Raw genomic sequence first — 15348 nt, 5'->3', positions numbered from 1 at the left:
CACAGACTTGTCTCATGCAAGTGCATTTGTTCAATAACAAGAAGCTGAAATTTTTCTGAAATCCAAATTTTTTGGATCCAAGTAAAAATTAACGGAGACTTCGCTCAGACTTACATCTAAGCACGGGGGCTAATCCTGAGTACCAGGTTTATTTGTTTTATATCGCCCCTCCTTTGTTTGTTTACCAGAATATAGAGTCCAGTAAGAGACAGATCTTCAATAATCTACAAATATCCTGGATAGCAAACTTCAGAAGACATGTTTTGAGGGCAAAATCAAACAATTTAGGTTGACAAAGAAAGAAACTGATAAAAGCTGTATTTAAAATTTTGGTTTCAGAAGGTGGGAACTAGGTAATCAATATCCTTTGTAACAGTAAGAGATTTGCATACTTGGACACTATAAAAAACCAGTGATTTTATGTTAATGTATATTCAAATGCTGGTGAATATCAAGATGGAAAATTGACATCCTGTATTGTCTTATGAAGTGTTTTCATGCTATTAACACTTAAAAATATCACAGGGATACAGACTTTGTAGTGTGTGTGTGTGTGTGTGTGTGTGTGTGTGTGTACTGAAAGGTTACCTGTGGCTATAGAAATCCTCACATTAGGATACTGCATGCCAACTACTAAATGAAATTGCAAAGGTTCTATGTGGTTCCAGGACAGAGGAATATCTGGATTCAGAACCCTCAGCCGTGGGGTCGACCAGGGAGGCCATGTTGCCTGGCCCCAATCATTCCATCTTTAATAATACAGTTCTCTTCCAGAGAACGAACTCTGCCATTTTACAATGAGTTCCAAACTCTGAAAATCATAAACTGTCTGGATCACCAGATACAGACGTCCTCAAACATTTATTCTGATTATTTCCATTTAGAGAAATGCTGGTAAATAACACCCTTTTGGTGTATAATCACTCTTGAAAATACAGTGATGACTTGACTTGAGAGTTTCACCTAGAAAGATACAGAGTTCCACATACACTGCATACTTCGTCATGTATACTACATTGAAAACGGAAGAAATAAAACCTGGGTATTATTTTGGTTGGAATTTTTTTCTGAATTTTTTTAAGAATATGAGAGTCCGGCTAGTTACGTGGCAATCTTCCAGTTAGTGCTCAGCAACTTACTTAAAGGAATCGGAACCACTAAACAAAACTAACACAGCAGGGTGGAAAAAGTAGTTTTGGGCTTGGTAACTGGGAAGATAATTTAGCTATCGAATACAACAAAATATTAAAGCAAATGATTCCTTCTTAAAGGAATTAAGTATCTTTAGGCCACTGATATTTTTTAGAAGTCCATCTGTATAATCCTAATGTGAGGGAAATTATTGTCGTGTTTGTTTAAATATATTGAATTATATACACCGTTACGTACAAAAGAAATTAAATCAATTCCTTTAAAGTCCAGAAGAAAGAGGAAATCTGTAGTGTAGTTGGGCGACACTTAGCAGGCCTTATGCATAAAGGAAATCGTAAAAATACAGCATCCCAGCGGAAAAGAGAGGAATAATGAAAACACCACCTTTGGAGAAAAAAATCACACTGTTTGTCACTCTGTGAATGTTTAGAAATTCTGATTCTGATTTCAAGGTGCATGGGGGAGATAAGGTCATGTCCATATGGGGAAGAGGGTGTGCTGGGAGCTTTCGAGAAGGGAAGGACTAGAAGTAATATCCCTGAGCCTTGTTTGTGGCCACAAGAGGCGTGTGCTAAGGAGCGAGGGCGGGCAAGCCTTTGCGGATTTGATGAGACGGCTAAAAGGGAACTTCTGCAGACCCAGCAAACTCCGAAATACAGTGATAATGGGATTTTAAGTCCCTAAAATCTTCAGCTGTCATATCTTCTTAAAGATCAGGTTTGGGGAATACATATGCTCAAGGTAACAAGCAAAGATAATACAAAAGTCATTATTTTTTTGAGATTAGGAAAATAATCTCAGATTTATTTATTTCTTTACTGTGAAGTTCAATCAGAGGAGANGTGATTAACACAATATAATAAAATAAAATTAAAAAAAAAAAAAAAAGCTCAAAAAAAAAAAATATCCTGTCCTTTAAATTGCTCAAAAATTAAGTATTCTTGCCTTTCCTGTTTTTAATAGAAAATATGGACAAATGTCATGCATTATGGTTAATGTTAACATTGCTGCCGGGTGAATTATTTCCCACTTCCAGCAGCTTATGCAGCGAGGCTGCTGTTTGCGATATTTGATAATCTTATAAGCCCTGAGACAGTAATGCACCTCCTTTATGCATCTGTGGCTTCACTGATGACTGAAGCAGCCGCAGGATAAAATGTGAACCGCCGTGAAAATTGGCGTGCGCGCACCAGGTGCATGATAACGTCTGAGCGCCTAGCCGGCAAGGCTGTCGTTCACTGACAGGTCCAGACTTTCCCTCGATGGCTCTATGTTTATGCTTAACAAGGTGCACAGAACACAGAGCACACCAAGTTTCAGAACGGGGCAAAACCGAGGCAAAGGCGGAATTCGGATGTAATCTCCCCCCACGGCCTAATTCTTCCCCAGTCGGTGGTGACTGCGACACTGTTCGGAAGCATTGAGTGGGGGTCACGGCCTGCGACAGGTTACTGCGGCTGATGTACCGTCACTGTGCTCCTAATTCTTCCCCAGTCGGTGGTGACTGCGACACTGTTCGGAAGCATTGAGTGGGGGTCACGGCCTGCGACTAGTGCGGCTGATGTACCGTCACTGTGTNCGTCACTGTGCTCCTACGAGAAAACATTTCTGACAAGTACAGAATACCCTTCACATTCTGTTTCCTCCACCCGTCAGACAGAATGGGTTACTTAAACCAGGCCATCATCTGTGCGGGGGGAGGGAGAACACAGCGTAGGAACAAATTAGAGTTTTATCAGAGAACCCACGTTTATGCATTCCTGAAAGGGTGCTGCCAGGGAAAATTATTTTCTTGTCCCGTTAGGGTTCAGGCCGCTCCGCAACAATAAATACCTTATAAAAAATCTTCCCATTTTAAAGCTGTGGCGGGGGGGAGGAACAGACCACGGTGACAGGCACGGCCTTGTGTGAAAGGCTCTGTAAATCCAGCAAGCAGCTTCCCTTCCTCCTCTATTTCTTATCAATACTGTCTCTTATCTACCTCACCAGTTTTCAGAATTTGGAGCACTTTTTAAAAACTCTACGAAGATTAGAAAATAACATTTTCAGTGCACTTGATTGATGCCAAGAAGCTGTACAGTGAGTTACTTCTGAAATTTTTTTTTTCAGGGAATCAACTTGACATTTCTTTCTCCCTTTATCACTCAAGGCAGAATGATGAACCTGCAAATATTTGCCTTATTTACATGAAAATCAGCCAACATTTCTCAGTAAAATGCAAGCGATAGCACAAACTTGTATTCCATTTTGATGCCTATGCATAACGCTTTCTAGGCAAAGTTAGTGAATTTTACCTACCTAGTTTTGGGTGGATGCAGTTACAAATACAGATTTCTGGCAAGGTACTGAAATTGTGCTAAAATGTGTGAGAGCAGTATGTTTCTATCAGGAAGCTTTAAAGACTGGGATGCACTCAGTAAGTTTTAAAAATTTGGTCAGTTAAGTTTACCCATAGAATATTGTTAATAAAATCTATTGTCATGAGCACTATTTACAAGTTTTAGAAAAATCTGCAGATTCTTTATAATTATCGTAAATGTTTCATTATATCTACTAGCAGTCCTCCAAAGTGTTGACAAGGACATTGTTCACTGCCTGGTTTCTTCTGTAAACAATGCCCAATGATGGGTTNTGGCAAGGTACTGAAATTGTGCTAAAATGTGTGAGAGCAGTATGTTTCTATCAGGAAGCTTTAAAGACTGGGATGCACTCAGTAAGTTTTAAAAATTTGGTCAGTTAAGTTTACCCATAGAATATTGTTAATAAAATCTATTGTCATGAGCACTATTTACAAGTTTTAGAAAAATCTGCAGATTCTTTATAATTATCGTAAATGTTTCATTATATCTACTAGCAATCCTCCAAAGTGTTGACAAGGACATTGTTCACTGCCTGGTTTCTTCTGTAAACGATGCCCAATGATGGGTGTGACAAAATTTTTGATTTTGTTCTTAATTCAGTATTATGTAAAACCTGTAATATATAAGGATACCAGAGTCAGATCTTTTTAAAAAGGAGAAATCTCTTACTGAACTTCAAGTACATGAAAGTTAAGGCTGGCTTCAAGAGGAGGATGTTGTGTTGTTTTTAATTTTCAAGCCGAGTGGGAAAATGATATGCATGTGCATTAAGATGACAATGTCATCTCCCAAGTACTGTATATGTAACCACGCACTTACTTCAAAGGGCTGTCCTCACTTTTACATGACAGCTCAGAAAACAAGGAAATATTCTTGTCTCCTAAATTATTAAATATCTTGCCTGTAAGCGATTGAAATTAAATGTAAAATGTCCTCATTATTACTTAGGTAAATATTCGTGAAAATGTCACCCTGACTACATTTTAATGTTTTTGTTCTGAAGTCACAAAAGGAATCCTTATCTCTGACCACACAGTACCAAGTGTACTTCAAAGGGCTGTCCTCACTTTTACATGACAGCTCAGAAAACAAGGAAATATTCTTGTCTCCTAAATTATTAAATATCTTGCCTGTAAGCGATTGAAATTAAATGTAAAATGTCCTCATTATTACTTAGGTAAATATTCGTGAAAATGTCACCCTGACTACATTTTAATGTTTTTGTTCTGAAGTCACAAAAGGAATCCTTATCTCTGACCACACAGTACCAAGTGTGTATCTCTGGACTTTAGAAGCAGAGTAAAACAGTTTCACTGACCAAAAATTCATCGTCATAGTGGAACTAACAACTAAAAAACATAAACAACCCCCCGCCCCCCAGTACCTGCCATCCCAATGGCAAACCAAAGGGGTCATATTCATATGTGAAATTATATCAGTTTGAACAATTTTATCTCTAAAAGCAGAGAAATCAGCACCCACAATATCTCACGAAGGTGTCCAGAACCTACCAGTTTGTTACCATTATCTTGTGAGAAAGCAAATGTCTTGCTTTGAAATCCATTGTTAACAGAACAGATTATAGAGTACCCCTCATATAAGCTGCAACTAAGGTTTTAGGTTTCAAATGCGGCAAGTTAAACGTATTCTTAAGACAAAACAAAACAAAAACACCTTGCTTTCATTTTTATGCCCCTAGCCCCAAAGCATATAAATTAACAATCTTCCCAGATGCGGTACCATCATAGCCTTGTCAATAGTGGAATCTTTGGATAAGTTACATTATAAAGTTGTCTTAATTACCTTTTTGTTGTTACTTTTCCAACCTGCAAAGAGCTAGAGCCCATAATATAACTAACTGTTGGCAAAAACTGCCTGAATTTCAGAATTATGAACATTTCATGGTTAGTTTTTCCCTTAACTTACTCTGAAAAACTCCTTCGTTGACCCTGAATCCAGGGTTCCATAGGCAATCTCTGTTTGTTTGGCCAAATCTTCTGCACTTTCTATGGGGGAGACCATTCGCTCAACCGTCAGGAAAGCAGCGAGGTTAGCGGTATAAGATGATATAATGATGAGTGTAAAGAACCACCAAACACCTCCAACAATTCGACCTGAGAGGGATCTAAACATGGATAAGATAATGCATTTTCCTTTCTCCAAGCAACATAGAGAAAGAAAAGAAATATCATAAATTCACGCTGTATGTTTAAAACCACAATGGCAATTACAGTTTTACTTTCTTGAGTCTACTCAAGAATGATTCTAGTCTTTCTGTATAATCGGATGCCTTGTATGCTACCTCGAGTACGCGAATGCCACTGAAAATATGGAAAATGTTTCCTTTTTATTGTTTATGGATAGAAATGTGGAACTTAATACCTTTCCTTCAGGTACAGAAAAGGAACACTTACGTAAATTCATTGATATCCTACCCCCCACTTCACATTTTAGCATCTTTGGAATTGTGGTGCAGCCCACGGGGATAAGACAAAACACAGTCCCGTGGTCTCGCTGGCAGCACCACTGCTCTCTCCGTGGTACGTAAAACAGCAGTGTGGGTTAACACCAGGGGAGGTCTTGGGCTCCGTACAGATGCCCTCAGAGAAACCTCGCGACTGCCTTCAGAAAGAGCCCTGCCCAGGCGGGCGGGACACGTGCCAGAAGGGGCTGGACCGGATGAGGACTCAGACTGGTCTCAGAGTGACCACAGCTGGGGATCGTTCTGTTTGAGATTCCATTTCTGACCGGAGTGGAGGATGAGCTCTCTCCGAATGCATCTTTGCAGCATACTGCTCTAAACATGTTCTCCCTGCCGACAGGAGACCAAAGCTTGTGGCTTGTCAATGCACAGCATGGCAGCATTAAAAACGGATGCTAAACCTCAAAAGAAAAGAGTTCTCTCATTCTTTCCCTCGAATCAGGGACGTGTGGGCGATGTGGATGCAGAGGAAAAGTGAGGATGGAATGAATAAAAAACCCAGGTCATGTTCATAATTGATCTCACTCCCTGGGACCAACAAACTATTTAAAATTCCTGGGACAAATTGTCTTTAAACATTTTTTTAATGTAAGAAAAAAAAGTTCATATTTTCCATGACATTTCTAATTTTCATATTCTCCCTTTGTAACCATTATTATGTAAGTAGCACGTGTTGGTTTAACTTAGCGTTTGCTTAATCCTGGTCTTTAAAAACCATTCCTGACTTGCCCAGCTTTCTTTTTGTTTCATTATCTGAGTTTCTGACTCAGATTTGTATGTTGTTGGAATTTTAACACATGTATAGTGTTCCTGGGTCTTAAGGAACACAGACTGCATTGTGCCTAAAATGTCTCTTTTTTGAGAAAGCATACATTTCTTTTAAAAATCTGTATGTTTGCGATGCTAATATAAATCACATATTGAACTTCAGTTCCTAGCTTCTCCTACTTGTAGCTATTTTTTCTGTGGGAGAAGGTTGGTATTTTCTTGCAACAGGAGATTGGCTGCATTTTTGGCAAACATAACTGAAAAATATCTTAGTGGCATCCAAAGGAAGTGAGCCATGACTCCACAGATATTGGAAAACATGTCTATTAAGCTAACACAGTACTGACATTGCTGAGTTTGCCCACAGCTTACTTGATTGATTACACAGAATGATGCATATCTGGTACTTGCTGTATCGACTCAGGTGTTAGGTGAGTCTGTGGCAGAAATCTCCCATAAGGTACATGGGATGTAAATTGAGGTCAAAATTAATCTTTAAAAAAGGAACAACAGCAATAATAACAAAAACTTTCAATTTTGAAAAAGAGACAAAATGAAAATGAATTCTTAGTCTGACAATTTAGGTTTTCCTCCATCTGTCAGACCACTGGAGGAAATATTAACAGTACGTGATTTCTGAGTTCTGAGCGGTTGCATACATTACTTTTCCGCTGGGAAAGTTCATCTTTGTGATATGTCCACAATTAGTGCTAACTTGGAACAACTGGCTACAAAGGTACTCAGATCAATTTGGGAATTGCACATTTTTTCCTGCGTTTCAAAGTTAACACCCCTGCCTCTGGGAAAAGAACATGTAGAGAGATGTTCTGCACAAGACCGAGAAGGACAGGGGAGTCAGTAAAGCAGCGGAGAGTTTCCAAACTAACCTGGGTGAAATGTCACATCCTTGCTGCATAAAGGCACCCAGGGAAAACCAAAGGCTGTTAAAGATGCCAAACTCATTGGGAGGCTGGTCGCTGGGTCCTTCCTTTCCGTCCTCTGGCTCTTCTGTGTGCCACTCATATGGACTAAACCTGCTAACTAGGAACAAGACCACGCTGACACCAATGTAGGCAAAGACTATGCACATCCAGATCTCATAGGCCAGAGGATCCAAGAAGGAAAACACTCCTGGTTTAGATTTCTGAGGCTTTTTGATCATGATAGATATGCCCAAACTCATGAAGGGCTTAGAGAAGTCAATGACCTCCTCTCGGACCAAAGTGATTGTCAGAGGGGCAATAGCAATCTCTGCTTTCTATAAGAGAAAAGACACAGGAAAACACAGGTTAATGCATTTCATGAAGCAAATGGCACTGGGTCGATCCACTCAAAACTAACGAGTTACGCATTCACTCTACATTTTGAGGGGGAATGCCAACAACTGAGTAAGAACAGCAATAAATACAAAGATGAACAATGGATTGTTTTCCTAAGAGAATATACCACATAAACTGCACGAAATATTTTTATTGGCGCTAGCGATCAGATGAGAGAAAGAGAAACAGGGAATGACTGAACATAAGCAAAAATAACTTGAAGTCAGATAGCTGTATTAGTCTTTACGGACGTGGGCCGGGCCAGGGGAGGAGCCTTAAATGCCTTCCCGTATAGCTGAATTTCTTGGCCAGAATTGCTGCTATGTTGCAGCCTTTTCTGTTTCATTTGGAACGGTGCCACTGACTCATTACTTAGCCGTCCCTTAATATTATGAATGCAAATTTCAAACAGTCCCTTTTTATTCCTTTCCAGTTGTAAGAAAACCTACCCTATGGTCTGTGTTTGTAGGATGGAAGACACCCGCTGTTTGATGACATTTTCTAATCTAGTACACACAAAAATCCGGAAATTGGCATTTATTTCTTCCTGTTCACTTGCTTCGATTTTCTACTTTGAATTTCTAACACAGCTTTTGGGAAACAGCGGATTCAGTTCTCAACTATGAGGATTGCAAGACCCCAGCTTCCATTTCTGTTCTGTGACTCTGAGCCATTTTTCTGAGCCCATTTTCCATGTCTCTCCAACGAGGACACTTTGGTGTTTGCCTCATTGCATGACTATGATTGTCTAGCACAGAAAACTTAATAAAATCCTAGGGAGCATTTACTGAGGGATTATGTATCTGACGCTGAACTAAGTATTTTAAACGGCCTCTCATTTAACGCTCTGACAATCCTGTTTATCACTGTTTTCTCAGTGATGGAGCTGAGACTCTGGTGAACACACCATGGCCCTTCTGCGATCGGGGCTCGTGCGTCTTCCATCAGTCATGTCATCTCTAAAATTGAATGAAATAAAGGGTCATGAAAACAATGTAAACTGTTACATGACCTACAGGTGCAGAAAGGTTATTCGATTGTTCATTTGGAAGGAAAATGTTTGGCATTAAAGTGGAATCTGAAACGCAGCCAGGCACGCGTGGCTGGCAGAGGCTGACATCCTCACAACCGCTCCTGCACAGCCATAGGCCGCTGGCTCACACGCCAGCCAGGGCTGGTGCGTGGAGGTGCCCCGGCCACGATGCTGCCCGCTGGCCAGCTGAGCGTTAACTCTAGGGGCCCTCACGTGGGGATGAACTTAGCTTACCTCATAAATACCCACATTTACGAAAGTCATACTCACCGCTGGGAGGTTATTATTTTTGCCATATTATTATTTGCATAATTTTCACTACACAAGTGATATATGAACTAGCTATAGAAAAATTAGTATGTAAAAAACAGAATTCAAAAATTAAGGAAAGTCAGTTCCATTCCCTTCATCGACTCTTGCTCTTTCTCCCTCTATGCCCTGCTAGATATGGTTTGAGGACTCATATTTTTATTTTAAAAATGGAATATGGAACACTACAGTTTATAATTCCTCTACTCAGAAGGATATGATGACTCCTTTTCATTTTATCATCTATATTAAAAATTAGTTAATGATTGCAAGTATTTTATCATGAAAAATATCAAAATTTGCTCAATTTACTTATTATTTTAGGAGATGTTTATACTGTTTCCAGGTTTACACAATTTCAAACTTTGATGATGTGAATATCTTTGAAGACAAGCCCTGGTACATCCCTTACTTAAAGATGAATTTCTAGAAATGAGATTGCTGGTGTAAATGAGAACAGTCCTTGTAATGGCCATGATACATTTTGTGCAACTTTTCTCGGGGAAGATCATGCAAATTTCTACCGTCACCAGCCCTGCATGAAAGCACCTGCCACTGTGAACGCTGGCCAGCCCGTGTGTACCTTCATTCTCAACTTCCTTTGCCAATCTGCTCCATGGCAAGGTAGATCTCGTTGCATTCATGTGAATTTATTTTTACAAAACATTTATTTTATAAAACAAATAGCTACTTTTCCTTTTTTCCAGTGTCACAACCTGTCATACTCTGCCCCTTTTTGCCATATGGTGTATTCACATTTTACTTACTAATTTGTAAGTGCTTTTAAATATATTCAAAATGTTAACGTCTATTTTCTGCATATGTTGCAGATATTCTCCCTGTTCAGTGACGGTTTTGTTTACATAACTTAGTTCACGGTACTTCATTGTTACATATGTATTCGGTTTGGTTGTAGCCATATAGAATTATCTTTTTTCTGTGTTTTCAGCCTTTGGTATCATGCTTGGAAAAATCCTTCTCAAATCCCATGATCAGTCTCAATCATACATGTTTTATTCTTGTACCTATAATTCCTTTGAACTTTACTTGGTATCGTACGCCACAATGCGCTACAAGTGGTTTATTCTCCAAGTGGTTGTTCCTCTGTTGCAACAGGAATAAATGCATAATGCATCCTGTCACTGATGCGAAATGTCACCTTTTGCATACTAAACTGTTAGTGTAGAGTTCTCAGGGAATGTTGTATTTACACAAGTCACCACTCAGAAATGAAAGCAACATGGAGAGAAATCAAGGCGCAGCCCGTATAGGAAACTAGGCGTGAGGGAAGGCGAACATTGGCTCAGGATGGTGACATGAAGGTCCATGAGGACACTTCTGAAGACTGAAAGTTGTGTTTTGAAAGAGGCTGGTGAACAGAGAAGATACACCTGGGCTTTCTCTGCTAAGACTGGCGGTGTTACACCCTGCGCCTCGTTCCACGACCTCTCAGCGATTCCCAAAATGCAGCGCGTCAAGTATCTCCCACAAGAGCTGGCTAACATTTGGGTTCTCGAGGGCCTCTGGAGCAAGGCTCAGGAATCTGCACTGTGACACATACCACAGGGAATGCTGGTGCTGGCCGGCCCCGGAAGGTGCTTGGAGAAATACTCCCTTGGATTAAAATCCATGCACACTAGTATGGCAGGGCCCAGCAGAAGGTGCATAGAAGACAGCAGTGAGGACTTAGTGGTGCACACGGGGGCCACGGGCAGGAAGGACCTGAGCGGCGAGGGTAGTCCTGCGTTCTGGCCACCACCCACTGGCGTGCTGGGGCCATGGGTGAGTGTTTCCCAGAACACTTACTCCTAATAACTCCAGTAACAAAGTTTGCAAAGACTAACATAATAATAATAATAATAATAATAATAATAATAATAGCTTCAAATCATTTTACTGTCTAACGGGCTTTGCTGGATAGGAGAGAATGGATGGAGCTTCCGCTCAGGCCCTGGAAACTAGGCATTTGTTCTATGGACTAGCGGTAAGAAAGTAAAAAAATTAAGTGCAGACTTTGCAGACACCAGGATGAAAAGCAGCAAATCTGCAGAAAGTATAAGAAACACGGAAGAAGATTCCTTTTGGGAAAAAGTCAAGTGGCAGAGGTGAGAGAATTTAAACCCTCGCCGATGAACTGAGGATTGAATACCTTGAGTATTAATAAGCACTCTATTACCTTCTGAGAACCGCTTGACCTTGGGACTCTGTTACTGTGACATGTGCTATGGATAGAACTGCTTGTTGACTATGCTACTCTCTTAATATCGCTTGTTTTTGTTACTTGAACAATGTGGTCAGAGCCCTTGCAAAGCGGCGAGGCTGGGCTGCCCCATGGGTAGGGACTCCGGAGGAGAGAGATGTAAAAACTACCCTAGAAAGTTACTTGGGTTAATTACACCATCCATGACTAACTGGTAATCCAAGCAGGATTTTTTGAGATGAAATACCCAATAGCGATTTCTGAATAAAATGAATTACTGTAGTTCTAACAAGTTGAATAATGTTTATATTTAAAATCTACTTATTGTTGGGGTGCCTTAGTGGCTCAGTCGTTAAGCGCCTGCCTTCAGCTCAGGTCACGATCCCAGAGTCCTGGGATCGAGTCCCTCACTGGGCTCCCTGCTCAGTGGGGAGTCTGCTTCTCCTTTCCCAGCTCCCCCTGCTTGTGCTCGCTCTCTCTCAAATAAATAAAAATCTTTTTTAAAAAAGTCTATTTATTGTCTCAAAAGTTAAAAGTATTACCAGAAGTTTAAAATATTACCAAGGAACACATGGTTTAGGAATCCTTTTTCTTTGGAACTTAAAGCTCACTATCAAAATATTGATGAGCCCTGCGATAAAACACTTCCTGATTTTTTAAAATTCCAAATTTTTTTTCTTCATTTAGGGCAATGAACTAGTCAGCAGTTCTTTTTAAATGGATATAAAACTAAATGATTGCTCTTTAATGCCAAACAATTTCCTTTTCTGCTGAGGTTACAGCTACTGTATCAGACTGACTGGAGAAAGTGTGGGGCTTTGTGGTCTGAAATGCAGGATACAGAATCACAAAACTATCAAATTGTTCAGGCTTCGAAAGGGAGCCTCTCCAGACTTGAGTTATGCTCTCAGTCATTCCATATTTATTCTCTTCCAGGGCAGGAGGACTCTCATGTAATTATTTCAAAAGGGTCTTGGGAGGATGAATCAGAGTGAGTGCGCTTTGAAGATGAAATCTGCGAAATACGAATTGGCTTACAGGAGATTTCAGAATACGTTTCAAGTGCGTGTGACTTTTATTGGTTACTTGAGTACAGCTCACTGTGAGCTCTCGGTTTGGTTTCTGGACTCTGGAAATATCATGCATCACCACCATTTGCTAACTGCTGGTTTCATTTTGATACTTTGCAGTGATAGCTGACGAAACCAATCTTGTTCTCATTCAGGCAGGACTGTCTATATTGACTTTGCCCTTGGCTATACCTGTGTATACTCACTATCTGGTAAAGGGAAGGGCTTGATGTGCGTTCATATAAGGCCTGCTATGGAATACATTCTAGCTCTTGTGTTTCTCTATGTCTCACAAAATGATGGCATTGCATAAAGTTTAACTTTACCTTGTCCAGCAGAATGGTAAGAATCTTACATTATTGCTGAATATTTCACAGATGCTAAAGTAGTTTAATGATTGCTTTTTACCAATTGCGTAAAAGATATTTACCAGTAAGTACAAGCAACAGGGGTATAAATAACTAGTTAAGATAAGATCCAACTTTATGCTGTTGGAGGAAATCTGTTCCTTCCATTATCAGGTAACATTCATAATAGGTTTGTTTTTCAGTTCTTAAAACAACATGGCTATGGGATAGCAGTATCAGGTTTAAGAGAATAATCATCACAGGCACTGAAGTCACTTTTTTTAAAAGTAGGACATCATATTCCAAATTTTGCTCTTTCCTGATTTTGAAGTTAGGAGGTACTAGCTTCTCTCATTATTTGGGAATTGCACCATCATGAACTAGAGAAACATCTGAACATCATATATGCCTCTTTGAATGTCACTGCAAATTTATAAACAGTAACAGGTCTTGAGAAATTGGTATGTGCCCAGGCGATAAAAAGTTTCAGGTTTATGTAAGGACATTCTTCAATAAAGTGGTTTGCTTACCCCATAAACAAGCTCGCCCACCATCCCATTCCAGATCTTTGTGTCTGCATCCCTCGCTCCGTACTTTCCATCAGGGACAATGGCAATTTTATACTTGATACCAATATGTTTTGCAATTTCAGATGCCAAATCTACACAGTATCCTTCATACTTGTCATTTCCTTCAAACATTTCGTGATTTTTCTTGTACATAACATATGGGGATTCCTATAATGAGAGAAGTAGAACTGTAAAGGAGAAATTACAAACATTCAAATGTCTTTATGTAACTTTTCAGCTGCGGAATTTGACAAGAAGATTATATTTGATAGTAGTATACATGCTGATCTTGTGTGGCTAGAAATCAATAATAAAACAGTTGAATACAGAAATATGCTTAGGAGTATACCCAGTTGCTTTATATTGGGGACTAGAAGTGAAACCTTTAAAACCGTTTTCTACCCGGTCACTGTTACATACCCAGCACCGTGACTCTGACACGAAAAGTATGCATTCGTAACTTCTAGGGAAGTATAAGCCTATCCGTCTTTGGCAATGAAATTAGTATTTCTAAAATAGCTCGTGAAGTTCAAGACTATCTAGTGGTTCAAGGTCACAGGGCTCCATATTCTTCTGCACCTTGTTTGGCCACGTTCAACTGCAGCCTCCTTTAGGAAAGGAGCTAGATGATTCTTCTGTGCTCTCTAGCATTTCGCTGGACACCTTTCTCAGAGCAGGCACTAGCAAGTTCAGTGAAGAAATGAATTAATAATTAAACACATTTTATATACTTTCTTGTGTTAAATCAGCTTTCCTAAAACTGTCCAATATTTTTGGCTTTAATGAGGGTTGTGGTCCATGAAGTTTTATTCTGTTATAAAATAAGTCTCCAATGAAAGCTAATAATCCCCCCCCCAAATTGTGACAGTCACACACTCCAAGTGATATTCCCATTTAGTTTTTGAAGAAAGTAAGACAGAAAATAGGATGAAGAATTACTGTGAAAATCCTTATAAAATGAAAAGGTTTACTGGTGGCACAGTTTTCAGTTAAAACGCACACACACACGCACACACACACGCATGCACACACATCCCTAACCCATACCATTTAAAGGCCGTGAACTAAAGAGACACGTTACCAAACAAGCACCTGATTTTATCAATGGAGCCTAAAGTCACCAAAAGACAGGTCTGGTGAATATGCAAGATAGAGAGAACTGCTGGTCACACCTCAGAGTTTTTAGTCATTTGCAGACAAGGAGTGGCCACCTTCGGCCACAATGTCATTGAACTCATGGATTTATATTTTATAACATTGTAACATCACACATCCACTGAGTAATTTTTACACAAAATTCTTCTTCTTGCCCAGCACATGCGTACTTGGGTAGTTGAACTTGCTCTTTGAACTCTGGATTAGACGATATTTTACTTTCCATAACATGGCTCTCTATAGTACTTCTGATTTTAAGTACTTTATAAATGTAGAAACTACTTAAAAAAACTTAATAAAGATGTAAATTACATGATATATAACTTTCTCATCGAGATGCCCTAAATAACTCTACTGTGGGCAATTGTCTAGGGTTGGTCCTTGAATAATCCTGCCTTAGGCTGACATAGTCAAGGGACCCAGAACTCTCCCACGTCTTTGAAATTGATGCATATTTTAACACCAGACTTGGGTAAAGAAAGTTTCTCCACCTATAAAGTTAAGGCAACTAATTGTCTCTTCTTAGGTAGATGACAATTATTTAGTAGCTTACAGAGAGCATTCTCCAAATATAAAGGGTTTTG

General features: G+C 39.6%; 1 protein-coding gene across 9 annotated transcripts in view; it reads right to left on the bottom strand.

The window, feature by feature from the left end:
* The window catches only part of GRIA4 (glutamate ionotropic receptor AMPA type subunit 4), a 368862-nt gene that overhangs the window by 39296 nt on the left and 314218 nt on the right, over positions 1-15348 (bottom strand). For all 9 annotated transcript variants that reach the window (XR_004626994.1, XM_034665671.1, XM_034665670.1 and 6 more), the window contains exons 11-13: positions 13571-13777; positions 7650-8020; positions 5439-5637 (exon numbers count right to left, since the gene is read on the bottom strand). Coding sequence is in view for 8 of the 9 variants with exons in the window: in XM_034665671.1 (XP_034521562.1) it covers positions 5439-5637; positions 7650-8020; positions 13571-13777 (777 nt within the window). In the remaining variant the exon portion in view is untranslated. The remainder of the gene's footprint in view (positions 1-5438; positions 5638-7649; positions 8021-13570; positions 13778-15348) is intronic.

Source organism: Ailuropoda melanoleuca, chromosome 8 (genome assembly GCF_002007445.2).
Source record: "Ailuropoda melanoleuca isolate Jingjing chromosome 8, ASM200744v2, whole genome shotgun sequence".
NCBI lineage: Eukaryota > Metazoa > Chordata > Mammalia > Carnivora > Ursidae > Ailuropoda > Ailuropoda melanoleuca.
Note: the sequence above shows the minus strand (reverse complement) of the source record. Positions and strands in the feature narration are given on the sequence as shown.